Source organism: Manacus vitellinus, unplaced genomic scaffold (assembly GCF_001715985.3).
Source record: "Manacus vitellinus isolate BGI_N305 unplaced genomic scaffold, ASM171598v3 scaffold_6_pilon, whole genome shotgun sequence".
Taxonomy (NCBI): Eukaryota; Metazoa; Chordata; class Aves; order Passeriformes; family Pipridae; genus Manacus; species Manacus vitellinus.
The window spans coordinates 25,534,552-25,560,590 of record NW_021940750.1 but is presented as its reverse complement, the minus strand read 5'-3'; the positions used below and the strand labels follow the sequence as shown (position 1 = coordinate 25,560,590).

The following is a 26,039-nucleotide window of genomic DNA, read 5'->3' as shown; positions in this document are numbered from 1 at the left end:
TGCTTTGAAGGTTTTTAATGGAATTTAAAGTAAACTTTTCTTACAGAGATGTTTTCTTGTTACAGTAAAAAAAATGTAAAATTGCTCAAACTTACAAACTTGGAAAATTAGAGACATTTCAAGTATGCAATCAACCTTGTTTTATGAAAACAATGTATATTCAAAGTCCAAAATGCATTAATCTTTTCTAGCATCCTGTACCCTGGTGGTTAATCTTCCTTTCCATTACTGTCCAGAGGAGGCAAAGGTCAGTCCCAGGTTGTATCATATTCATTCACTGAGGGAGAAGACAAAAACAATTCCCATAAGTAACAATTCTACCACCCTGTAAAGATGATTTGAGAACTGATCTATGCCCTACTCCTGGAGTGGTTAAAACCTTTGCAGATGAGTAGTTGGAGTGAAAGGCTCATGTGACTTGAAGATCTTTAAGACAGGCCCATAGCTGCAGCTTTGGGAAGTTTGCTACTAATTTATGAAATCATGGACAGATGACAGGAAGGAGCAGCTCTGCCAGAAACACTCAAAGAAACAGCTGAACTTAGTGTGGAAAAGACAGCTTGGACACAAGATAAAACAATGGTAAATGAAGAGCTGATATTGGATTTTCAGCTTTATTCAAATAAAACTCAGGAAACAAACCATGTCCAGGTCAGGATTCCAGTGACTCTGCCCTATTTTAGCTGCAGGGCACTTGTTTAGTGCACTTTAGGATTGCAACACATTAGTTAATGTTTGTAGTACTAAAACCAAACAGTACAGAGATGTCTTATAAAGAAAGATGCCTATTCTTCATACAGTTCATCACACACACATTACTTCTGTAAGTAAAACTACATTAGAGACGTCAAAACATACTTTTTATTTTTCATGTTAGGTTTAAAGTGTCTCTCACCTGGTTTGAGTTCGAGTCCATTTCAAGGCATGGCGTGGAGGTACAGCAACAGTGGGATGGTAGAAAGTGCAGTCTGGTCTTGTACACTGGGTATTAAACCTACAATGCTAAAAAGGAAAGCATTTCAGAAGGGGCTACTCGAGGCTGGCTGCCTGAACTCCTGAGCCAGCTGAGCTACCCTGGCTACAGGTGAGTTTGTATCGCTGTGTGACACATCTGACCAACACCTGAACCCACAGCTACAGCCACCAGAGCAATCAGCTCAACCCAAGCACAAGAAAACCCGTTCTAAAAAGTATCAGTTATTAACTGGATGCTCCAAAACTGCCACTGCACTGACAGGTGGAGGTTCCTTTGCTTTCAAGGGTTTACAGAGTTCAGTTTGAATTGATCTGTGTGTTCAAGTTGGGAGCATGACATAGCATTATGTGAGGAGCAGGAAAAAACAGAAGATCTGGCTGATAATAACTGGGCACAGAGTCCTGGGGACCCCAGGCATGTTAGCATTGCTAGGGCTTGAAAAAGCACTAAACTTCCGAGTGTAAGAAAATGCAGGGACATAATTCTATAAAAGTACCAGAGTAATAGACTCTTGTACTGTATCAATCACACTGATATACACTTCAGGGTACTGGGCAATCTTTAAAGTTGTTGTATATTGCAGCACATCTGAAGGAAGAGTCAAAAGTCTTGACTGTCCTTCCACACAGGCTAAAGGATGTCCCCCTCCTCAGCCTCCAGCATCCTGGCTGGGCACATTTTGACAAGAGCTATGGCCTGTTTGAAGCTCCCCAGCAGCATCTGTTAAAAGGTTACTTAAAAATATAATTTTCCAAATTCTTTAAGTCACTGTTTTTGCATATTCTGCTTCTGAGCTAAAGTTAAAATGTCAAAAGTAAAAGCAAAAAGTGTGAAATCCTAATGACATTTCTTGTCCCAAAGTAGCACATTTCAAGTCTTTTTCTAGAAAGAAAAGGAAGAGACAGGACATAAATCTTACTTTTGGGTGGTAAAATGGACATTCCATTTTCTTACAAGCAGGAAAAAACTTGCACAGTGGACTACTGGAGGATATGGGCAGTGCGGGCAGGGGTGCTAATAGTAGAAACAAAAAGAACAGGAAGTGAGCCTGGGTCAGAATAAATTGCCTTTTAAAGACAGCTCCACACAACCTTAAATATATCAATATTTCTGCGAGAAATTATGTTCTATAATACACCAAAGTTCTGCAAGAAATATGGACGGTGTATCACGGTGCAGGGAGTGGATCTCACCCTGGAGCAAACAAGACTATCAAGTAATCATTTAACTCAGTTCTTCCCCATTTCAGGACAGAAGGTACCATGGTCAAGGCAAAACTTCCAACAAATTCTGGTAGGCAGAGAATCTCAGATGTTAAATTTAGACAGCAGCAAGCCTGTTAGAGGTTCAGCTGACTGGACTGAAAAGCACAGGCACTGCACTTCCCAGGAATACAGAGGAGTTGCTGGAAATGATACAGGAGACAAGCACATTGTACTTGGCAAAGTAACAAAACTGCATTGTACCGTGACTATGGGCTAAATTATTTCCAAAAGATCATGTGGTAAAGGCCCTGCACCTTGGCACTGTTCAAAGGCTCAGCAATACCAACCCATAATCCAAACACAGCTATTGCCTTCACCGGGTAACCTCACCCCTGAAAGTCACCTCATTATTACACCAACTTAACTCCTACACTGGCATTCAAGAAAAAAATGTTCAAAGACAGAAGCCTCTGTTTTCAGCTTGTCACAAGCCTGTGGCACAACATGTGTCCAATTTAAGAAACAAATTTGGGTAAAACTGCAGTGCTGGCTAATCCCTTCAGAGAAATGGACAACTTGTGCAAGTCACCACTTTGGCCTTGCACAGACTTCATATGGACTCTTCCATAAGAGTGTTGAGGGATTTTTCTGAAAACAAGTTTGGCAGTAACACTGGATTATTATTCTTCATCTAGCACTAAGAGGTGAAAGAAAATTAGGTCAAATTAAGCAAAAAATTATTTTTTCACCCATGTCAGTTTCTGATACCAAAAATACTGTTTTGCCTTCAGCATTTTCATTTGAAGCTCAGAAAACAAGACATGCTCACCTGGTTTAGGAGATGGATGGGGGGTTCGTCGACTGGCGTGAGTGTAAGGACAGTCTGGCTTAGTGCACTTTGCATCGTATTTACAGTTTGGATGGATGAACAAGCATTTATCAGCAAATTTGCAGTTAGGAAAAACTCTGGAGAGAAAAGAAATTGAGTCAAAAGCTCATATTTGGAGCAAAATCCCCAAACATCTGTTGCACATGAAAGCCAGAACACCAGAGAAAGGCAGAACTCCAACAGGGCTCGGGCACATGTTAGTCCTTTGCTTTGTCCTCCCAAAGCAGGGCATGAGGGTGTCGTGTATGAGCTGTACAACAACAGATCTGAACTGTTTCCCTGTGGACACTCTTTATATGCAATAAACAACTGAACTACCTCAGTCTCATTAGAGTTTGGTCCCAAGCTACTTGTTACAAGCTAAGACGCATTATTAGTGTGCAGCACAGAGCAGCACTGTGAAATCAGACTTCCCAGGGAGGGTGGCAAAATTTCCTGAGTAATATGGTTCATTCCCTGAAGAGAAAGTGTTATTTTGAATTTAGTTACACCAGATTTCAAAAGAAAATTCAAATGTCTGCATAAATGAAGTTACCCAACCAGGTAACAGTTACCCAAAAGAGACATTGTTTTTCTAGACTGTTGCTGCTTGTGGAAGGGAAGTCAAAGGCACAGGGCACATTCATGAGTTCACCTTTGCTTTCAAATTTAAAGAAACCAATCACAGCATTACTATGTAATGGTACCTCAGCGTTCAAAAGCACTGTGACAGCTGGCAGAGCCTGTTATTTTACAACACTAATTCCTGCATCTCGAAGCAGCCACTACACTAAACTAAAGCTTTCTTCTGCAGGAGCACAGCTGCCATCCCTGTGTTCTGGCACGTGGGAGATGGGTGGAAAACAGAAGCAATTACAGTGTGACAATCGAGTTCTGATCCCACGGGGACAGACTTGCACTGCCTTGGAATATTTACTAACACAGAACAGAAATTTGCAGCACCAGAATAAAAATCAAAATAGCAAGTCAAGTGGATGACCTTTGTACTACTCACTTGCAAGGTAGTGTGGGGTGATGGTACACACATTCGTCTCCATTTTTACAGGCAGGCCAGTACTTGCAGCGCTCGAGCACCTTCTCCTGTTTCTGTAGCATATTTAACTCTTCCATGTCCACTGGGATGGCAAGGAAAAAAAAAAAAGAAACAAGCTGGGACCTTTATGATTCTATATGCAATTTGGTGTAAGCAATAATCGAAATTCATGGTACTTCCTATTCTCTCTCTCTTAATCAAAAAAGTCATGACAGTAAAAGTTTATGTACACTCATCTGAAGAAAATTTCTAAAACCTTGAAGTGAAAGGAGTCATAATATTGGACTGACAGCTGCCTTTTGGTGATAAAAGATCAAATTTGCACTGTTTACAAGCAAAATATTCTTCACAAATCCAAATTGACTCAGACAAGACAAAGACTTCAACTGAACCTGAGTTATGACTGTTCTGCTGAGCCACGAGTTCATTATAGTTACGCTTCCCTTCTCCAAGATAATTTTGCTCTAGAAAATTATTTCAAGAGATAAAAGTTAAAAATCAATTTTTACACGAATCAGATTTATTAGTATGGGGGCACATTGTGAAAATAGAACCACTTTCATTTGTTCAGAAACTTCAGTTACACCCAGACTCCAATCCAAAAAGTATGTTAAGAAATTCCAAGCTGAAACATTTCTTACCTTCACTACTCTTACTGGAACCTGAGATTTTGACTTTCTCCTATTTAACACTACTTGTAAAACCTCATTCTGCAAATTCAGGCAATTGTGTGTAGAATGTTGCTTTTGTCTTATTTTCCCAAATCTGCCTTAATCTTTGGCTTTTCAAAGCTTTCCAGGACTGCTAGACTTCCCTATCTTTTTATTGACAGAAATTGCTCCAGCTTCATTCTATCCTCAGCCTCATTTATGCTTTCTCCTTGCCAAGCAATGCCATCCTGTTGTACAACCACACTGGGTTCTACAGATCACTTCCACGTGGATCTGGTTCCAGGTGAACTTCAGTCACCTCTGTGCTACTGACATAGGAATCCTTAACAGAGATAGGACTGTATCAGCAACAGTCTCCTCTACCAAACAGCTTCAGTCAGGAGTAGGAAAGAGAGTACATGTGTAAAAGCATCAATCTGCAAGGAAATACTCCAATGTCCATTTCGTTGTACAGTAAAAATGGGCCAATGGATATGCAGCATTCCTTTCTTCTTTAAGACTGCCTGATATGTGTAGTACTTCTGCAGCCAGGGGGGGACTGAAGGGACATGGACTTAAAAGATCTTTTGCTGCAATTGCATTACACATTTACAGCTGGATCCATGAAATTTAAGGGTTCTCAGTACAACATCAAACACTATTCTTTATTTAGTTCAGAAAATTTGGACACATTGCTACTCTGGAAAATAAAAATCTTCATTTTCGTAAGAAAGCCAAGTAAAAAACATGAATCCAAGCATGGCCTTTAGGCAAGTATTCAACAGGCCTATGACAAAACAGTAGCCTCTGTGATTTTCATCACCATGTCAGCATTCCAAACAATTCAAAGGTATGGTTCAGCAAGCAATTTCCCATGTTATTCAAAAGAAATGCATAAAGAGAATATAGAAGCCTTCAAGTAAAGTCATGCACTGTAAGTTCTACTTTTAAAGATTATTTTAAAGATTATATCCACTGGACTTTACCAATACCTTCCACTTAACAGGCTCCTTTTGATGTCACAAATCTAGAGAGAAACCTTAATACCATCTGACATATTGCTGAAAGTTCAAGGCATGTCAAAACGTTCACTGTTACATCTCCTGTCCATCAGCATGGAGACAAACCATGAGTCAGCCAGAAGTGCAGATGTCTGGCAATGAAGACCAACTCTTATTTGCAAAAGAAATAAGCCAAATTTTACCAATACTGAGATGTGTGTATATGTACAACCCACGTGTTGTATTGCTCTCATGTACCAAGATAAAGGCTTCTAAGGAGATGCTCCCACTGAACCGCCACATTTCATTTGCATAAAGAATGTTCTAATTTGAAGAATAAACACCATTGCTTTGGTTTCTTAAGAATGATGTATCAGAAAGTTGTAGCCATGATCAAAGCACCACATCAGTGTCAGATCCTGTCGGTAAAGATAATTACCATCAGAGTCCTCCAGCTGCCTGGTTACAGTTTGTGTTTGCTGTGCTCGAAGGCCTTTTAATCCTTTGCCAGCACATATGTCTTGGGTAACTGGCTTTAATCCTTCCATTAGACACATATCTTCCTCTTCCTGATCAGAAAGGTATCCTGGTGGACTGGGCACACCATCCAGTGTCACAATGAACTTGGGACTAGCAGGCTTCTCTGGCTGCACAAGCTGGTCTCTATCAAACAAAGAAATGTAGTAAATTTAGATTTTCTGACTCAAGAGGTTTGAGTCAATGTGAGCTGTACTAGTAACTAACAGTAGTACGAACTTATCTATGGGGAGTCAAGCAGTAACAGACCTTCTTTTAATACTACTGATAATGCACTCCAGTTAGCATTTTGCCTTCTGATCTCCCTGAGGCTCTAATAAGAACTACAGCTCTCAGGTACACTTCAGTTTGTTGCATTCTGCTCAACAGATGGATCCAAAAGCTCATTTACAAGCACAGTTAAATAAAGGAGATTAATCTTGTGGAATTTACAATTTTGAGACAAAAAAAAAAGTGAGAGTAAGTATAAGTACCATTCTTGGAATCACAAACCCTTTAACACAGAAAACAGGTATCTCCTCAAAATTACTGACCAATACATTAGGAAACAGTGGGTGTAAAAGTTTTTAAAACTAGGAGGAGAGAATGAAATACTGACACTATGAATTTTGACACTCAATCTGACTGAAAGGTGAGTCTAGCCTACTGTCCTGGATCTGACAGCAGTCAGTGTAGATAGGAGGGAGTATAAAAACAGGGGACACACACATTTTCTCCAGCCTTTCACTATGCCATCCATTTCACCTGAGGGATTTCTTCAATAACATGTGATTCTAACTATTTGGAGAACTGTGGAGTTCTCATCTTTGACAAACAGTGATGGGATAAACTTTGCTTCTCTATGAAATGAGGCTAAAAGCAACTACAGTGTAGAATGTCCTTAAGAAGACAGAAAACCAACACATTAAAAACATCATTAGCTAGAATTCTGAAATTCAAGCAGTTAGAAACTGACCTATTCACATGCAAAAATTTACCACTCTCCTCTAGCACCAAGTTTTCAACTGTGACATTATCAGGTTTTTTGGGTTTGCCGGCTCACTGTTGGTTTTATTTTTAATTAACACATGCTGTTTAAAGCCACTCATGGAAAGGAAACAGCAACAGTTTCTCAAACACAGCAGCCCACTTTGATGAAGTACATCATGTTGTTCTGAGTGATTTTAACTCTTAACAGGTAAGACTATTTGTAATCAGGAACTTCGTTTGAAGCTGACATGAACTTTAAACTTCTCTTGGTCAAACTCACCAGTAAGGAGCTTTAAAGCATCATCCAGGATTCACCAAAATCAATACTGTGTTAAAAGATGTTTCCTTAAGAAATGTTATCGCAGGGTCAAACTAAAGACAATTTAAGCAAAATAATTACTTGACTAAGATTTCAGTAATCAGAACAGCTATGACAAAAGAGCAGGACTTTTCAGTTCCTTCCTCTTTTTTCTTGAAAACCAAGGACATGCTCAAGCTACAGTTGACCTTGGGATTATTTTCAATTTAGAAGGACTTCTGGGAGGTTTTTTGCCCCTGCTTTTTTATCTCTGCTATTCAATGTCAGTCCATTTTCCATGATTTCATGGCTCCTGACTGGACTGGCAAAGCACAAGTACAGCAAATGACTCCATCTAAACCATGAACAAGCACTTTGACTATTAACAGTCCTAAATGAAGTAACTTTTTACCGTGTCTGTATTAGACGTCCTGAGTGAGCTCGTACTGCCTCTGGGCCCTTCTTTCCCAATTGCTGGTTCTGTGTCACTATTTCCTCAGATAACTTGGGCTTCTTCAGGATAAATGACCTGGTATCTGTGTGGACCATAGATTCTGCATCACAGTAATCTGAATTGGGAGAAAAATTACATAGAAGAGAAAAAAGTAAGGTTGTAGTTTTACTCTTACCTTATAGCATATTTTTAATATCAATTTACACAGCCAATAAACTAATTTTGGGTTTTTTTTACATTTCTTCATAGTAGTTTCCAGAAAACATTTTCACTTCCTTGCTAATTCCATAGAGGAGGATCAACAAAAGCCATAGGTGGTATTAGGCCAGCCTAGGAAATTCTATTAAAGAATGGTTGTGCTGAAACAGCATTGAAGGGGGTCCACCCCCCCCATATCTCTCATGCTTTGAACACCGACTGATATAATGCTTTCACTCCTTAGATATGTAGAAACTAAAAAATGCTAGAAATCAGTATAATTAAATGAAAAGGAAGTTATATCTTAACATTCGCTGGCCAACAGTATTAAATTTGAAAATAAAGGATCACAAGACTTAACCTTGAGTCACTTGCAAGGTATCTTCAATCATGGGTTCAATCTGAAGCCGAGAAGAGAGCTCCTTTTGTTCAAGTCCTAAAAAAACCAGCAATAAGAAGCATATTTTACTGCATGTCAACATGAAACTATATTTTAGAGAACTTGAGGCACACTCTAATTCTTTTGATTTAAAAGCCCTCAAAACTTCAACAACAAAAATCTCCACACTTATAACAAAAAAAAAGGCAAGCCATTCTCATTATGATGAACTCCTTTCTCATTGTTTCAGAAACAGCAACATGGCAAAATCTAAATACTGAAAGATGCTACTCTTTACCATAGCCACTGTTCAGTACAAACTAGGTCTGTGGGCATGGCAACTTATGAAGGCCAAGTTCTTCCTCCTCATTTGTAGAGGAGTTGACCATTCAGAGAACACACATGGGAGAGCAACTAACAACAAGAGACCACTCTGTGGTCTTAAAAGAAGTGACACAAATCAGAGCAGCACTGTTCTACATTTGAGCTGTGGTTTGAAGAAATTCCTTTTGCTTTCTGTAGATTTCCTAAGCAAGCTGTCATTTCCATTTCACCAGCAAAAGGGTGAAAATATTTAGCGTGTACATTAACTCAAAGGCTAATAAATCATCTTCTTACATACTTTAGAGATGCAATTTCAACTATTTTACATTGGCAGAAAGATTCCAAATTTGTCTATATGAGAAATAAGAGACTGAAAAAATATATATTTTTTTAAGTAATGTTTACCATTCCTTAAGAATGACATGAGATAATATAATAAAAATCTTACTCAACCCAAATTTTACTCAACAATCTAAATATCTAAGCACATAGAAAGTATAAACTACCTTCTACATTATTTTTCCACTGCCTTACATCTGTGATTCCTTGTGACTAACAGACAAACACCCCTTCCTTTCTTTGTAACAAAATCATGCTGAAAAGACACTAAGACTGCCTTTAAATGTTATGCCATTTTTCTTCTGGAGTAACAAAACAGAAGTAAAAAACAAAGCTGACACAATTAGCCTGGTATCAGCTGTCCTGTAAGAGCAAATACAGTATTCCTATATTTAAACTAAAAAATAAAACATTAGAACTATTTGTGTGGAAACCATGTGTTGGAAAGAATCTTTCAACACTTCATATGCTGTAAAATTGTTCCAAATACTGTAGAGTATCTTAAGTCTCACATAAACTTTGTGAGAGAATTATTTCTACAAGATACTAGGGAAAATATGCAAAGGATGGGGAAAAGAGAAGTTATCCCAATATAAATAGTTATGCAAAACTATTCTTCAGTGATATGCCAGAGTGCTATAACATCCTTTGCTTACAGATTAACTCCTCTGAGCTTCTGTGTGTCTGTGTGTGTATATAGAGAGATATAGATATGTATCTATCTGACAGCCATGCTTTAGAAAGCTGCTTGGTTTTCAAGGCAGTTCTGCATGCAACTTTTGACGTGGACTTAAAAATTAAAAGCATTTCTTTTCTCTGCTTAGCCTTTGTAAAATGACATTCCCTGGTATAAATTTTTAAAGAATATTATCAGATGACCTTGAATTCCTTCAAGTGTCTGCTCCTTTGGCTCTTCTACTTGAAGCTGAGAACTCAGAATAGGCAATCTGTTTTGCACATGAATTACTTCTAACTGAGATTCTTCTGGGTTAATTCGAGTTCTTGGTGCAACTGGAACAGTCTGTTTCTGTGGAACTTTAAATAAACAAACAATGGCAAATCATTTACATACTATCCAATCACACAACAGTACTGTTTTTACATATGGTGCTAAAATAACTAATAAATTCCTACACACATGCACACACACATATATGCAAAATCCCAAGCATCTGTATCCATAAAAAGCATCTTTAGCTACCTGAAAAATCCTTAGTGTGCAAGCACATTGGTGCATGTGCACAGAGCACCCTGTGAGTAGCACCTCAGAACACCTACCTACTTCTAAAAAACAACATGAGAAGGATTAAAGTGACATCAGCAAAGTACTTGTTCATCCACTTCTACATATAATTAATGTGGTATTTTTAATAGTTTTGAAATCACTTTTCATCCTACTTTTCATATAAACAATCATGGATTATCAATGTGCCTCTTCATATGATGCCAGCTACCCTATGCTAAGAAGTTTGCAAATAGAACATAAAACTTAAAGACAGCAGAATCATAGAATCATTTAGGTTGGAAAAGACCCTTAAGATCACCAAGTACAACCATAAACCTAGTCCTCCACTGCCAAGTGCACCACTGAACCATGTCCCTAAGCAGGACCTCTGTTAAATACCTCCAGGGGTGGTGACTCCATCACTTCCCCAGGCAGTCATTTCCACTGCTTTTCAACTCCTTCCGTGAAAAAAATTTTCCTAATATCCAATCTAAACCTTCCCTGGCACAACTTGAGGCCATTTCCCCTTGTCCTATCACTTGTTACTTGGGAAAAGAGATTGACCCCCACCTCACTACAACCTCCTTTCAGGTAAATCTAAGCCTCCTTTCAGGTAGTTGTAGCATGGAATTCGAGGGTAGAAGGGCGACAGGTTGACTTCTTTACTGGCTGTGAAAAGCTAAGCATACTCTTCCCTTGGCTGAATATCAGATCAGCTCAATTTCTGACAGAAAGATACTGCTAAAAGGTACTGCTCAGTACTAGATGCATTATTTATGAACTTACTGTTTTGTTTTAACTATGTGTTTTAAATTAGCTAACTTCCATATTCCATTCAAAACACTTAGAAAAACAGGTGAAATATTACCTCTGAAGTGGAAGAACCTGCATACTTCAGATAAAATTCACAGATCACCTCAGTATTAAATGACAAAGTGGTGCTTTTTGGTCTCTCCACTAAAATATTCTCACGTTGGCAAGTCAAACTACAAGATCACCACTATTAAAAAAATCAATAGTTTTAATTAATTTAAAATCTTCTGGCTATGTCCCATTTGCTGCTGCATTGCTGTGTACACAGGAAAGAGCTTCCTGCATCACCTCAAAATACCATTTCTTACAGTTAGTTGGCAGAATTTTAAAAAGAGCAGGCAAGAGATTGTGGAAAGCTCTCAGTCTTGCTTCAGATAGTATAAAAGTCATGGTTTAGGTAGTTAGTGAATGCTCCTTCCCTGGCAAGATGCAATGCTTCCTGCTGGCAATGCTAGGTGTATTAACACCCAATGAAAGGAAAGCACACGAGACAACAGCTGGATTTGCCCTTCTTCAGCAGAAGATTTGCCATTCAGCCAGGAGAGCTGAATGCCTACACACAGACAACTGCTCACTTGCTGTGTCAACTGCAACTCAATGCCTAAAATCACTGAACTATAATTGCTGCCTCACTGTTAAAGGACAATATACCCTGATAAACATCAGTCACATGTTCCTCACTAGTTTGCACTTCTATTACATATATCCAGTACACTTTCATTTTTTTGCTATTTGGCTTTTTCATCCTCCCATCTCAGAAGAAAGGAGGAGAGTGCAGAAAGGGACAAAAGATAAAGTAAATAGCTCAAAGCACCTGCCTAATTCTCATGACTTTCCTCTTGGCAACTGCTCTGGCACTTCCATTTTGTAACTGTTCACTTTACAGAGTTACTATCTTGATTAATACATTTTAAATAACTCTTTCCTCCCTTGTTTATGCTTTCATAATTCATCACTGAAGATCAATGTAATGTTCACAGGACATGGTAAACCCCTCACATGTATCACTGATGTGCTATTTAGCACTCTGTCATCTCTAAGCACTATCTTTAGCTTGGATTTATACAGCAGAGCTTGGAAATATTATAGCTTAGTACACAAAAAAAAAAAAGGTAATTACCAGTGGAATAATTGGTTGTTTTTGTAACTGATTCCTGTGCTTCAGAGATTGCTTTCAGTATTAAATTCTTATTGGCCTGTTTTGAAGGTGGCAATGAAGGTCTAAAGGAAATAAAAAAATAATTAATTGTACACGAATTGCACAGTAACAAAATCCATGTTAAAGACAGGTATTTCAACAGGTTAACACAGGCATAATACTGATAGAAACGATAATTTAAAAATACTTTATCCAAATCTGTTTTCAGTTTGTTAATCTATTCTCTGAGTGGATGGGTTTCCACAAAATGCTCTCAAGAATGGAAGTCCAGATGTGTGATTTCATGTCACAGCTTAAGCTGCTGTAAAATCATGCTGCATCTGAAAGGTACACACTCTGCCCTTCATTTCCTCCCACCTCTGCCCATCACACATCTGTTGCTATGTTTGTGAAGGCACCAATAATTACGTCCTGAGAAGTAAGATCCAGTTGAAAACTGACTCTATCAAAAACATATTAGCTGTAAAAAAAGGCTTTCTGCTTGTCTTTAACATCAACAATGAGGAAGCTTAAATCAGATAAATGTGCTGTGGCACTGAAGCTCAATTCAATACAGTGTATTAGCTTAAAACAAACCTTACACAGGCTAGCACTGTAGGTCAGTAGAACCATCTCTTCTCTAGTTTAAGTGTTCTTTCTCTATTGTTGAAAATCAGATACAAACAATTGAGGTACTTGGACTGACAGCTGACACTAAGAATTAGGGAGCAGAAAAAAAGGAAAAATCTCTCAAGTCTGTTTGAAAAGTCATAATCACCTTAAAGAACAAGAGATAACCAGTTTGAAAACTATTCCTGAAATAAAATCAAAGCAAGCAAAACTCCTGAAAAATTATTTTACCACAATAAATATCTAGTCTGAAACATGCCAACGTTAATTAATGTTCTTTTGCCAGTAAACTTTACAAAATAAAGTAAAAATTCACACTCCCTTGCATCTCATGTGCAATGAAAAAAACAGGATACAAAATCAAAGGCAAAAGGGTGGTAGAAACAAGCATCTTACCCACAGAGTTGTGAGATAGTACAAAAAAATATTAAAATGGCTTACTGAATTTTGTCTGTCAATTTTCAAAAGTGCAAACAGGTTTCCCCCACTTCCACTTTGTAAGTTTTGCTCATTAAATTCATTCTTGAAACCTCACAAAACCACTGAGATCTGAAATACCTTCTTTCTGGCTTTGCAGGCACAGACACACTGCTGGAGATGCCTCCTGTTCGCAATCCGTATTCTTCCTCTTCCTCCTCATCTTCCCCTTCATTACAGAACTTTTTCACTTTCACTACTGAGCTTACAACAGGCAACCGTCTCTTCCTGGAGCTTTCTTCCTACAACAAACAGAGCAGCCAAAACAGTTCATTCAGCATAAACCATGCGTCAATAAACCAGTAAAGAAAACACTGCAATTCTACCCACAGCCAGGAGATGGAGACCTTCCATCCCAGTTGCCCGAGCACAGGACTAGGTGCTGTCTGCAAATACAAGTAACTGCACTGGATAATATGAAAATCAGACACATTTACGCAAACATCTCATTTAAAATGTAACTGTAAATAACATTTAGGAAGAAGAGAAGAAAAACTCTTTTAAGTACAGACAAATTATCCAACACCTACAGAAAATCAGGGTTTTCCAAAGAAATTCATACTACCCTTCAAGATGAACCTGTTGGAAGCCTGAGAGAGAGAAGTGAAATCAGTATAAATTACTTTCTCCTCTGTATCAAGTCTAATTTCAGAGAAGTGTAAGGATTCATTTCTAGCAAGCTGACATATTCCAAAGGATGCTAACCACCATACACAGTCGGGATGGTCCAGTTTCCGCACTGCAAGGTCCTTATTCTGTCTTTTCTGGACATTATCCATAGAAAAGTAATAGAAGAAAAAGAAGACCTTTTTCTAACATGTCCAAGGAGAGATGTGACTGTCATTTAAACAAACCACTATTTTCTGATTTTCACTTCCCTATTCTTAAAAACAAAGACAGCCTCTATCCCTCTATCTTTGTAGAGCATTCTAGATTTCCAAATAAAATTCATTGTCCTTTATACATAACCAAGTAAGATAGAGCTAAGACACAGAACTGTATAAGCAGCAATAAACACAGAGGCACTTGCAATATAAGGTATGTAAAATACGTGCTTCATTACAACACTAACAGCCATAACAATCTTCATTGTCCTCAAAAGAGGCTCTTAATTTAATCATATGGATAGTCTTAAAACTATCAGCTAGGACTATCACCCTGCCAGGCTTAGCCTGGCCTCCAAAGCATGTAGGGCAGCAATCATTTTTTAGTTTATCCTTGTGCAACATCCATCCCAAAGAATTCTTAACTGACATGGTTCTAAATAGTATAATAACTCTAAAAACCAACCTATCTGGGGTTTAGAGGTTAATAAATAGTATCCCAAAAATCCTGATTTTCAGAATTGTGTAAAGCTGGGGGTATACATAGCACTGAGAGAAGACCATGCTGTTTCAATGATCTAAATATCAGAATTATTATTTCTGATTCATCACATGCAATTTAACATCGTGCTAACCCATTAGTCCAACTAAGTATGACATGCAGATGTACATGGTAATTAACTCTGAGATGCAGCAAGCTATCAGGTGATGATGTCAAACTATGAAATCTGGTTTTATCAGTGGACCTAAAGGATGAAATCTCAAACCTACTGGTACCAGTGACAGAAGTCTTTTGATTTCTTTGAGGTGAAGATTTTCCTGGAAGTATATATAGTAATTTAGGTTCCTGGCAGGAATAAACTTGTTATAGTTTAGATCATACTAACCTCACTGCCTACTTTATCTGCAATGAGTTTGGAGGTGGGTCTGTGCCCTTCCGCTAAGCTCCCAAATGCTTCAGGATTGCACAGTTGGCCTGTTTCCAAAGACCTGCAGCTTTGTGTGTCCAACTGCCTGCTCCCCTGCAAGCTGCCTTGTTGTGACAGTCTGGGCACGTGTGCATTGCCATCTGCACTCCTGATGGCTGGTGGTCGGTAGATCTCCGCGGAGGGACGAGAAGAACCGTAAGTCACAGTTACAAGAGGCTTCTTCCGCGACAAAGGATTCTCCTGCACGAAGTTTAGGTCTTCATCAATTAGATCATCTGGTTCAGGTTTAATGTCAATTACAGCTTCAGAAGGTGACAGTTCCCTCAAAGGCTTGACTGTAGATGTTAAGTGGGATGCAGAGCCATCTTCACAAGACTGCCTGATAAAATAAGAAATTGCCAACTATTATCTGCAAGTCAAGTCCAGGAAAATGAGAACCATCTTTTAATTAAAGCCAGCACGGAAGAATCATTAAGGTACAATTGTTTATACAAATCTAACACACTAATCAATATTTTTAGTTTGGTTACTTAATTTAAGCCCATCTGTTACTTAAAGAACTGAATTCTGATTTAATGTTTTTCATCCAACAAATTGCAGCGATGCTTTACTCTTCAAAACTGCTTTGATCTTTCCAGGTGTCTGTACTCTTCAAAATGGCTACTACACTCACACAACTACTGATGTCTGAGTGTTAGTAAGTGACCAGCAGCCTTACCTTGAAGAAGCATTTCTCTGCTCCTGAGAGCTCGTTGTAACTCTTGAGTCATTTCTTTCAGTCCGAGTGCTGGAAACTGCAAGAGGTGGCAAGATATCCTCACGCCTCCTGTCATCACTCACACAGGAAGTGCTTTTGCTGGAAGGCAGGTTGCTCTCAAAGATACTGGATTCTGAAGATTTTACACTAGTTGGTTCTGTGGAGACAGGTACCTTTCACTTTTATATTAAAATACAGCAATACAGATTTTGCAATAAATGTAGCTAAGAAACTGCAAACAAGGCATTGCACAGACCTGAAAATATAACAAGTTGAAAACATCAGAAAGAAATACAGAGAAATAAATTCTGGACTCACAAAGAAATTCTTTACCTCAAAATACAAAGCAATTTTCTAAAAAGTCTGGACCCAAAAGACCATACAAATAAAAAGTTAACAAAAGAGCCAAGATCTTTTTGAAACTCATTAAATATGCAACACTACACAGAAAAGATAAAACCACCTTCACTCAATGTTAATTTTCTTACTTACCAGTAGTCACAGATCGAAGCTTATCCAAAACACCATGGAGCCTGAAATAGATAGAGGACAGGGAAGGAAGCAAAAGAGAAAAAGAAGAAATACAGAATTTTAACTTACATTCAGAATAATCATCTTTCAAAAAACAACTGCCTTCCCCCCCCATAACAAGCACCTCATTTATGTAAGACTACACTTTGCATCAACCTTAAAAGGGAGGACTTAAGTATCTTGCCTCCAGTGTGTCTTAGACATGCAAGTAGAGTGTTCATCACATCATCTACTGTTGGCATTTGGTTTACATAATCAAAGCCAGTACTTTCCACCTTCACTAAAATCAATGGACTTAAGTGTCAAAAGGAGTGATGCAAAAAGCTTAAGTTAGAAGCCTAAAGCATGGCCTAAAATTATACTTTGTATTCAAAACTTTATTTACACAGCAGAGTTAAATGTAGTTCTAAGTATAAACCCAAACAATATACAACTCATACCACTTAACATTCTCAGGATTCTTCCAGCATGCTTTGTATATACCAACAACATTCTCTGAGCATTTCAATGAGGTGTCAAATTTGCCCTTTGCCTGCGAAAAAGGCACCAAGCTGAAGTAATAAAAAAAATCAGAAGGCTATGAAATAATAAGCCTGCTTAAAAATCAAAACATATTACAGCAAGAAGAAAGGGAAAAATTCCCAACACTTAAATGTGTATCTTACTTGGAGTTCAAACCTCATCATGGGCACGTCTATAATTTAGACTGAGTATTAGAAAGCAGCTAAAGAACAAAAACATATTGAGAACTGGGAGAAGTAAGACAACATGTGAATATAATGAAGGCTTACACTCATCCTCCTTGTGAGTTTTCACTAGAACACTCATCAGCTGACCTCTGGTGATGCGTATCAGTTTTCACACTGACCTCAGGACAACTGTGAGCCGACTCTTGGTGCAGAGTAAGAAGTTGTGGCCAACCAATAGGATTGCCAAGTCTGTCATACAACTGCTGTGAGACTTTTGCCAGATGACCCCAAATTACCAACTACAGAGACAAACCAAGGAAGGCAGACCTTGCTGTGTACTGTATTTAGCCACTGTTTAAGAAAGTAAACATTCTGGATTGCCCTTAGGAAAAATAAAGGCATATGAAGCTCCCAACTACAATGCTATTTAATACTTTGTCACCAGTTCCCTCACAGTTTATTGCATAGGTTTCATCTTGTCTTCTTTTCCATTCTTCTCTTAACCATTACCTACTTTGGTACTGGATAGAGCACTCTGACACTGAATTTGTATTTATATATATTATGTGGATACTGAATTAGGATTAAAACAGTCATTACATTTGGAATTTAAGCAGGAGTCAAAACCAGCTGGTGGTATAATATCTACAAAGTCAATATGCAGTTTGAAATACACATATATAAAATAATCTTGATTTCTCTGCTGAAATTTGCTTTCTCTACATATTTATTATTTTTCAATAAAGTTTTAGCTTCATTTACAAAGCCATAAAAGTATTTTCTTCTATACATTATTCTGTTATTTTTTACTGTATATCAGGATTCAGTCAAAACCCCAGTACTGGAGTTACCCTCATCCACTTGTAAACTTCACTGATTTGTCTGATTCCCAAAACTGCTAAAAGAAAGACAACTGCATGACTTCCTAATACAGTGAAACCCAAAAGCCTTGCCTAGGCAGGCCACAAAAGGAAACAAAGAACATAAATGCCTGTGTACTTTTTTAAAAGGGGTGCATGCTTTATTGTACTTCTTAATTATATTTTTGACAAATGTCAGGAAAAAATTGAAAACTGTGTAAGTAAACTCAGATTAAATCCACTCAAATAACACTATCACATGGAAATCCATCAGTTTAGATAGTTAATACAGTGAATTGTAATAGCTGACACTAATTTTCATTTTTTGCTACTGTTTATGGTTTCATAACACTCAACTTCTAAAATGTTTCCCTCTGCTGTTTTATAACAAAAGCTCATAGGAACTAATCACATAGAAGAAATACTGAAAGTGATTGTAACCTGTCAGTATGAAAATTTCAAAGGGAATAAACTGAAAAAGCAGGAAAAAAGGTAGTATTTCTCTCACCTACACAAAAGAAAATAAAGTTCCTTAAAGCTGTATTAGGTAGAAGACTCAAATGATTAACTTGAAAAAATACACAACTCTGAAAGCAACAAAAATCTCTAGAGTCAAATGTCTGTTTGGATCCTCTGAAACATGGAGTTCATGACAGGTTTATACTGTAAACCAAATCCAGTATTAGAAAATCCATGAGGAATATAATGGCTAAGGTCATGCAACAAAGAATAATTAACCTACACTGTAAGGAGTTGAGAGTAAGTTGAACTGTTGCTAACTTGTCCTGCTCACAGTAATTCTGCAGTTCTACTTTTGGTTTGCAGAGTTGGGTGGTGGTAATAAACAAATAGCCTGAGAGGTGGGAATACCTAAGCATTTGGTGCTAAGCCTTGTCAAAGACAGTACACAGAATTAGATCCAAAGCTCATCTGTCCTGATATAGTAATTCCCATGCACAACAGCAATCTGGACACTATTAACATAAAAGCAAACAAGTTTGTCTTTTACATCCAACTACAGTGAATAACACTCTCATGCTTTGAGAGTGGGCTTTGCAGGAATAAATTTTTTCAAGTCAACACACAGCCCTCGCTTACCTGAGCACTTAATTCACAAATCTGACTGGATTATAAGCAAACAAAAAATGTAAATCCTCCAGTTCCTTGCCATTTCATTATCACCTCAATAGCCTAACTGTTGATGGACTAATTTACTTATTAGACCTGCAAAGTGTAAAGTTTGATCAATGCAAAGTACATCATGAGAAGATAAGTAACTATTTTAGTGGTCAGGTTTCACTTCTAGAAAGCAGTCCTGACTACTGAAGAAGTGCAACAAGTAGCTTGCAAACATACCAGACAGTAAACCTGACAGTGTTGTTCCCAAGGAAAAGGGAAAGGTCTTCTGTCATCTGCTCTTGACTCTTCTTATTGGCCACCATAACCATAATATAATCAGGGAGCTCTTCATCTAATAGAAAGAGAAATATGTTGTTTTGAAGTATAATAAATCACAGAAGAGATAGCAAACACTTTTAAACACATGACCAGACTTTTTTTCCAGTTTTACTACAAAGAAAACACTCTGCAGGTAGAGGATTAGGTAAGCAAATTAACAAGACTTCCATTTCCTCTGAGGGTCAATACAAGTTTCATCTACAAGTGAGGAATAAAAGATCATGAACTTCACAAGTGCATAAGCTGAAGATAAAAGTATTTAAAAAGTGAGTAAACAGAATAGAAAAAAGGACAAGATAAAAAAGAGTCACTCTGCTGCCTATATCCTTATACTTGAATACTAAAAACATCTACAATTTTCATCACTTCAAACGTCACCAAATATAGCACATTATCCTTGTCAAATTTCCTTTAGTTACAAAACCCAACCAAATAAATATCCATTTCTGATATGTGCATTAAACAAATCAAAACAGTATTAACTTACAGATTCTCTATCTACAAAAACAGAACAAACCCAAATCCCAGCAACCTTGAGAGTGAATCTCCAATCCCCTAACATATGCAATTTCACACACAGTGAGAAATCCATTCCCTTGCTGGACTGCTCATTCAGGGTACACCTACCCAACACAATGGATGGGAGAGTGCTTAGAATCCAACACTAACACATGAAGGGTTTGGGGAGTTTGCTATTTGGCTTTTTCCTTTGGCCTAGCTCTGGTCTCTGTTTGAGGCCTGTCTGGTGCAACTGCTGCTCAAAGGCATTAGGTGTGCATCCTGAGCACAGACATCAATTTAGTTTATCAAACACCTCAATACCCAATACCACATCCTTGACATGAACATAACAATAGTGAGTGAAGACAGTTGGGAAATACACTTCAAACTGTGAATTTGAACTAAGACACCAATACAGCTCATTTCATCAAGTTAAGCCAGTATGTAAGACTAAAAACATCTAAAAAATGAAAAATAGAAATCAAAACCCAAATGAAAGAACTGCCTTTCTTCTATGTCTACGTAAATAATTTATGTTTACCCTAGACTATAGAAATAACATTCATACATTGCACCTGCATGCCACTTCTGCTACTTGTCCCAAGAGAACACATTCCTAGCTTAAACTGTATCTTCTGGTGTTTCTGGGGGGGGTGTTTTTGTTGTTGTTGCTGCTTTGGGTTTGGTGTTTTTCTAAATGCAAACTACAAGTTCCCCATGATGGATTAATACTCATACCTAGGAACTCAGAACGAATTTTATTTATTGGCTAAGCTAATTTTAAACTTGATAAGTTCTTCAGGTGGTTCAACATATGATAAAGTTTCAACATGTCTTGTTGTAGAAGACTTTTCAAAAGAAAAGAACTAGCAGTTACAGAAAGAAACAAAAGCATGGTTCTTATGCAGAGGCTAGAATGAGGGAGAACCAATTTTTACCAGTTAAATAAAAGAAGAAATGGAGAGTTTTTGAAAAACATTACTTGAAAACCTGTCCAAAATACGCTAGTCAAGAAAAAAAAAGTGAAAAATTACATAAATTTGGAAACAGTGGTTTAAAAACAAAAAAAGAGGCCAAGGCAAGTCAGACATGGCAATAAAGAATACAAAGTTATTTAAAGAAGTCCATAAGCTAACTGAGAAGAAACTGCAGACACTGAATGCTGACCCTGGGAATACAGGAAATCTGCCCTCTGAATACAGGAAACAGAAGGAAAACAAAGAAAGAATAATCAGTCACAGCTGAAATCTAAGATTGCTAGTATTCTAAGAGCATCTTACTATTACAGATAAGAAAGATCTTTTTTCAGAGACGCAGGAAAAAGCGGACAAAGAATCCAGGACTGAGAAACTGAAACCTGGAATGATGGTAAAAAAAGAAAAAAAACAACCACCAAAAATGAGTTTCTGAAAACGAGAAGTTTTGAAACAGTGAAAAAAAAGATGACTTTACAATGAAAAAATTCTAAACACAGTTCCTTAGCACCAGCTGAGCCCTGAATGTCAGCTTGCAGGTAACTTCCTTCTATAGAGTCGCTACCTTTTTCCATAAATACAGTGCCTCCCTTGAAATAGGAAGGAAGATGAATTCAGGATCTAACTACGAACTTTGAACTTGGCCCTGCAACTCACAGGATCTCTAAACTATGCCCTCAATTTCTTTCCTTCACTTGAAATCCAAGAAGTATGAGAGACAACAAGGCAGTTGCAGGACTACAGTGTTCTGTTTCTGTTTCCAACAGAACACTGTTAAGTTACCAACTTTTACTGTTGCAGTAAAAGTTACTGAACTGCTACTGAAGTGCAATATCCATCTAATCCTGGATTCAGAAAAAACAAACGCAGAAGAAAACCACAGACATTCACACTGCTCACCTCTCTCCTCACAAGCCAAAATAAAATGTCCCCCTGTCTCTAAGACCCAGATACATGTATTTCATCCCCATTAGTTCAACATAGCTCTCAGTCGTCCCCTTAACAGTCAACTTTTACATTTTGAAGATTTGTCCCACATGACGAGGCCTTTTCATTTCCTAAAACAGTCAATCTGTCTTTGTCCCCTCTCCTAATTTTGACAAATATTTCACCCCAAATTCAAGAGACTGTTAAAAAGGTGCCTCAGAAAGACTGACTCTATCTCAGAGTGCTCAAAGCTAACTGCTGCTATATTTGCAAGTCTTGCTTTATATAATGTTTCACCTAGTGCTTCAAAGAAATTTCCTTAAATATTCACATCATAGTTTGTTTTTCTTTCAAATCCCTTGCCACCATTTTTCCTTTAAAGGGGAGACTGTTGGACTGACTTCTTAGTTAATTTCCTTTTAGTTCTTCATATATTGATATCCATGTATTGCTTCTCTTATGCTTAGACTGTACATGTTTGTTTGTCTGTTTGTTTCATACTATTCCAGCACTTTAGATAACTCTTTTCATGCTTAAGGCTTCTGTATGCAGTAACACAAGTAATAATAAGTTTCCATTAACTATCTGGTTTTTTGCTATGTAACTACAATGGCCTGGAGAAGATTGCTAAACACGTGACAAAACTTACCAACATAAGCCCCAAGCTCCTGCAACTTTCCTTTTATAGCACCCTAAAAAATAATGAAATAGCATTTAAGGGATGGATCAACAAAGTATTTCTAACTGCAATGAGGTAGGAGGCTTAGCAAAGTTTTTCTTATTAAGTGTTTGAACACATTGGTTTAACATGTTAACTTTTCCTGTTCTCCCCTGCTCATGGCAGAGACGTTATAACTGTGAGGGACTGACAGCAGAATAATCGGAACTGCCAAGAATCTCACACTCTCTACCATATTTCCTACACACCAGTTCCTGGTGCTTCCAGACAACCTCCAAATCCCTGCTATCCTTTTTCAAGCAGAGACCATCCGGACTCGTAAGGTGCAAAGAAAGCGGATCCCGGATGGTTTGACAAAAGGTCACTCCCGGCTCAGCAAGGAAACGGAAACCTGACGGTCTTTCCAAACTGCGACTGCCGAGCGGGAGCAGCTCCAGGCCCCGCGGTGCCGGGGCTCGCACCGGCCGGGCTGTGCCTCTGCCGGGCTGTGCCTGTGCCGGGCAGCGCCGGGCCTGGGCCGGGCGGGCTCTGCGGGGCGAGACCCGCAGCTCCGGGGCACAGACGGCACACGGCAGCTGCCCGCCGGGGTACGGGCGGGCCCGACTCTGCTTCCCAGAAAAACGACTGTCCTGCTCCCGCCCCTCCCCGGGAGCCCCCAGGGCCGCTCTGAGGGGAGCCCGGCGCCTCAGCCCCCGGCCGGGCCTGCCCCACAAGCGGGGCCGGGCTGCTGCCGCGGGCGGAGGGAGTGGCCCAGCAGCCTCTGCCTCACCCGGATCTTGCGGCTGATCTCGGTGCCGATCTCCATGGTGGCTCCGAGCGCCCCCCGGCCCGCTGCCCGCTCCCGCTCCCCGGCTCCGCTCCCGCCGCCCCCCGGGTTCGAGCGCCGCTCGAGCACAGCTCGGCCTCCGCCGGCAGCGCCCCCTGGCGGGCGGAGGCGGCACCGCCCCGGGCTTACGGGAGGGCTGGACCCGGCCTGGAGTAACGGGAATAAAGGCGCTTGTCTCTCTGCTGGGCTTCCGAACAGCTGCGAGCCGCAGGATCTGCTCGGCATTACCCGACGGACACACTCGGCTTTTTTAAAGTTGCCTGTTTTTCTTCATTCCAGGTTTTTATAAAGCCCTGTCACGTGGCTTAGGGTAAGCGAATGCCTTAACACCAACTACAAGGTTATTTTAATGTTAATGCTCTCTCTTAAGGACCACACAAATTGAAGATTTCAATGGTTATTTGCTAAAAACCAAATAAATTATGGTATAACAATACACACAGTATCCAAGTAACTGCTAATGCCACACTACAGCTATATAATAAAAGGCTTTTAGCACTGAATTTTAATTTTGTGATCCCACAGTACCTTAAAACAACATGCCTTTTTTTTTTTCCTAAGAAAAGGGTTGCCAGGTGCCCATCAAAGCTGGTGTATCACCCCCCCTTTGTTGGCTTGGCAAGAGAGAGAAAATATAACAAAAGGCTCGTTGGTCAAGGACAGGAGAGATCACTCAACAATTACTGTCATGGACAAAATAGACTGGAGAAATTAGTTTAATTTATTAACAATCAAACCAGAGTTGGATAATAGGAAATAAAATCAAATCTTAAAACACCTTCTCCAACACTCCTTCCTTCTTCCAGGGCTTAACCTTACTCCCAGTTCTCTTCTTCCTTCCCCTAGAAATACAGGGGAACAAGAATGGGCGTTACGATCAGTTTGTCACCTGTTGTCTCGGACACTCTTTCCTCCTTAGGGGTAAGAATACTTCCCCTGCTCCCAGGAGAAACAGCTTTCTACAGATTGTTCCCCCAGGCTGCAGTTCACAACATGTCCCAGCATGGATCCCTTTCATGGGATGCAGTTCTTCAGGAACAGGCTGCTCCAGCGTGGGACCCTCATGGGGTCACAAGTCCTGGCAGAAAACTCCTCCAGCATGGCCTCTTCTCTCCATGAGACCACAGGTCCTACCAGGAGCTTGCTTCACCATGGGCTTCCCACAGTTTCACAGCCTCCAGGCATCCATGTGCTCCAGCGTAGGCTGCAGATGGATCTCTGCTCCAGTACAGACCTCCATGGACTGCAGGGGCACGGCTGCCTCATCACAGTCTTCACCCCGGGCTGCAGGAGAATCTCTGCTCCAGCATCTGGAGAACCTTCTCCCCCTCCTTCTTCACTGACCTTTGTGTCTGCAGAGCTGTCCTCTCACATATTCTCACTCCTCTGGCTGCAATTTGCTTCTGCCCAATAACTTTTCTTCCCTTCTAAACATGTCACCCCCGAGGTGCTACCACTGTGGGTGATGGGCTCAGCCTTGGCCAGCGGTGGGTCTATCTTGGAGCCATCTGGCATTTGCTCGGTCAGACACAGGGGAAGCTTCTGATAACTTCTCACACAAGTTACCCCTGTAGCTCCTCCCCTACCAAAACCTGGCCACACAAACCCAACACAAATATCAACTGGTCTTACTGCTACAAGGGATCAGTTGCAGAGGGAGAAAAGCCTACAGGGTAAGGATAGTAGTAAGCAAAAAAGAAGTAATGTTTGAGGCAAACCATTTATCTCTTGCACCAATGTCCCAGCTTCACTTCAGCTGATCTAGTGAGCAGTAACATTTTCAAAAGCCCAGCCTACAGATAAAGAATCTTTTACAAGTAATGCCACTGGTTAAAATAAACTCCAGGCATTGTAGTTAACAGCTGTGTTAATCTCTTTCTGCATCACTGCTCCTGATATAAACCAAATATCATACAGAGATAGCCTAGACTAATTATTGCTAATGATCTGAGCTGTTTGCCTGACTCTAGTTATAACATATTGGTGTTACAGTGAGATGGAACTAGTAACAGATTAGTTTAATTACACCATTTTAACCTTTAAGAGATACATTTTACTTTCTAAAGAAAGTATTATTGGAGCAAGAAAAATAATTATTGCAGTGCGAAAATAGGAACTGAGTTTATTTCATTATTAAGGGATTTACTTTAGAAAGAAATACTGTGTTTAAAAAAAGTTTCCTTTGAAAATAAAAAAGGAGCTTATTGCTTCAAGTTCAACACTACATTCTGTGTAGGAAAACTGCCTGTTTTCTTCTAATAGGAAAATTCTATAGCCTTAGTTAGTTACTTAGTAGAACATGTTCAACACTTTACAGCACCTTGTAAGTAAAAATGAATCTTGCACACATGAAATTGCAGGCTTCAAGCATGTTTATTGTTTACTCATTTTTCTGGCACTCCATTCTCTGTATTACCATAAAAAATATATAAGGATGCATAAAGTCCCAGCTATCTCTTGTTTTTCACAAATAAGAAATGACTGATGAAAAAGCAAGGAGGCTTCAGACACAGAGCAAAGTGATGAATACAGTAAATTTGTTCAGAGAA

At 39.1% G+C, this 26,039-nt stretch overlaps 1 protein-coding gene across 2 annotated transcripts; it reads right to left on the bottom strand.

Moving 5' to 3' along the window:
• Nucleotides 1-23,510, bottom strand: ZC3H14 (zinc finger CCCH-type containing 14). 2 transcript variants are annotated; one of them, XM_018082794.2, is made up of 17 exons: nucleotides 23,434-23,510; nucleotides 22,635-22,677; nucleotides 19,482-19,596; nucleotides 16,538-16,578; nucleotides 16,007-16,202; nucleotides 15,247-15,667; nucleotides 13,617-13,777; nucleotides 12,411-12,511; nucleotides 10,132-10,287; nucleotides 8,572-8,646; nucleotides 7,971-8,127; nucleotides 6,194-6,417; nucleotides 4,065-4,185; nucleotides 3,011-3,147; nucleotides 1,896-1,990; nucleotides 896-1,002; nucleotides 1-277 (listed from the first exon to the last, which is right to left on the bottom strand). In XM_018082794.2, the coding sequence occupies exons 1-17, from the start codon at nucleotides 23,467-23,469 to the stop codon at nucleotides 271-273; spliced, it is 2,193 nt and encodes a 730-aa protein (XP_017938283.1). In that variant the 5' UTR covers nucleotides 23,470-23,510; the 3' UTR covers nucleotides 1-270. The 2 variants fall into 2 exon arrangements, with proteins under 2 accessions (XP_017938283.1, XP_017938284.1); XM_018082795.2 differs by lacking the exon at nucleotides 23,434-23,510 and adding an exon at nucleotides 22,913-23,025.
• Between the last annotated feature and the right edge of the window lie 2,529 nt (nucleotides 23,511-26,039).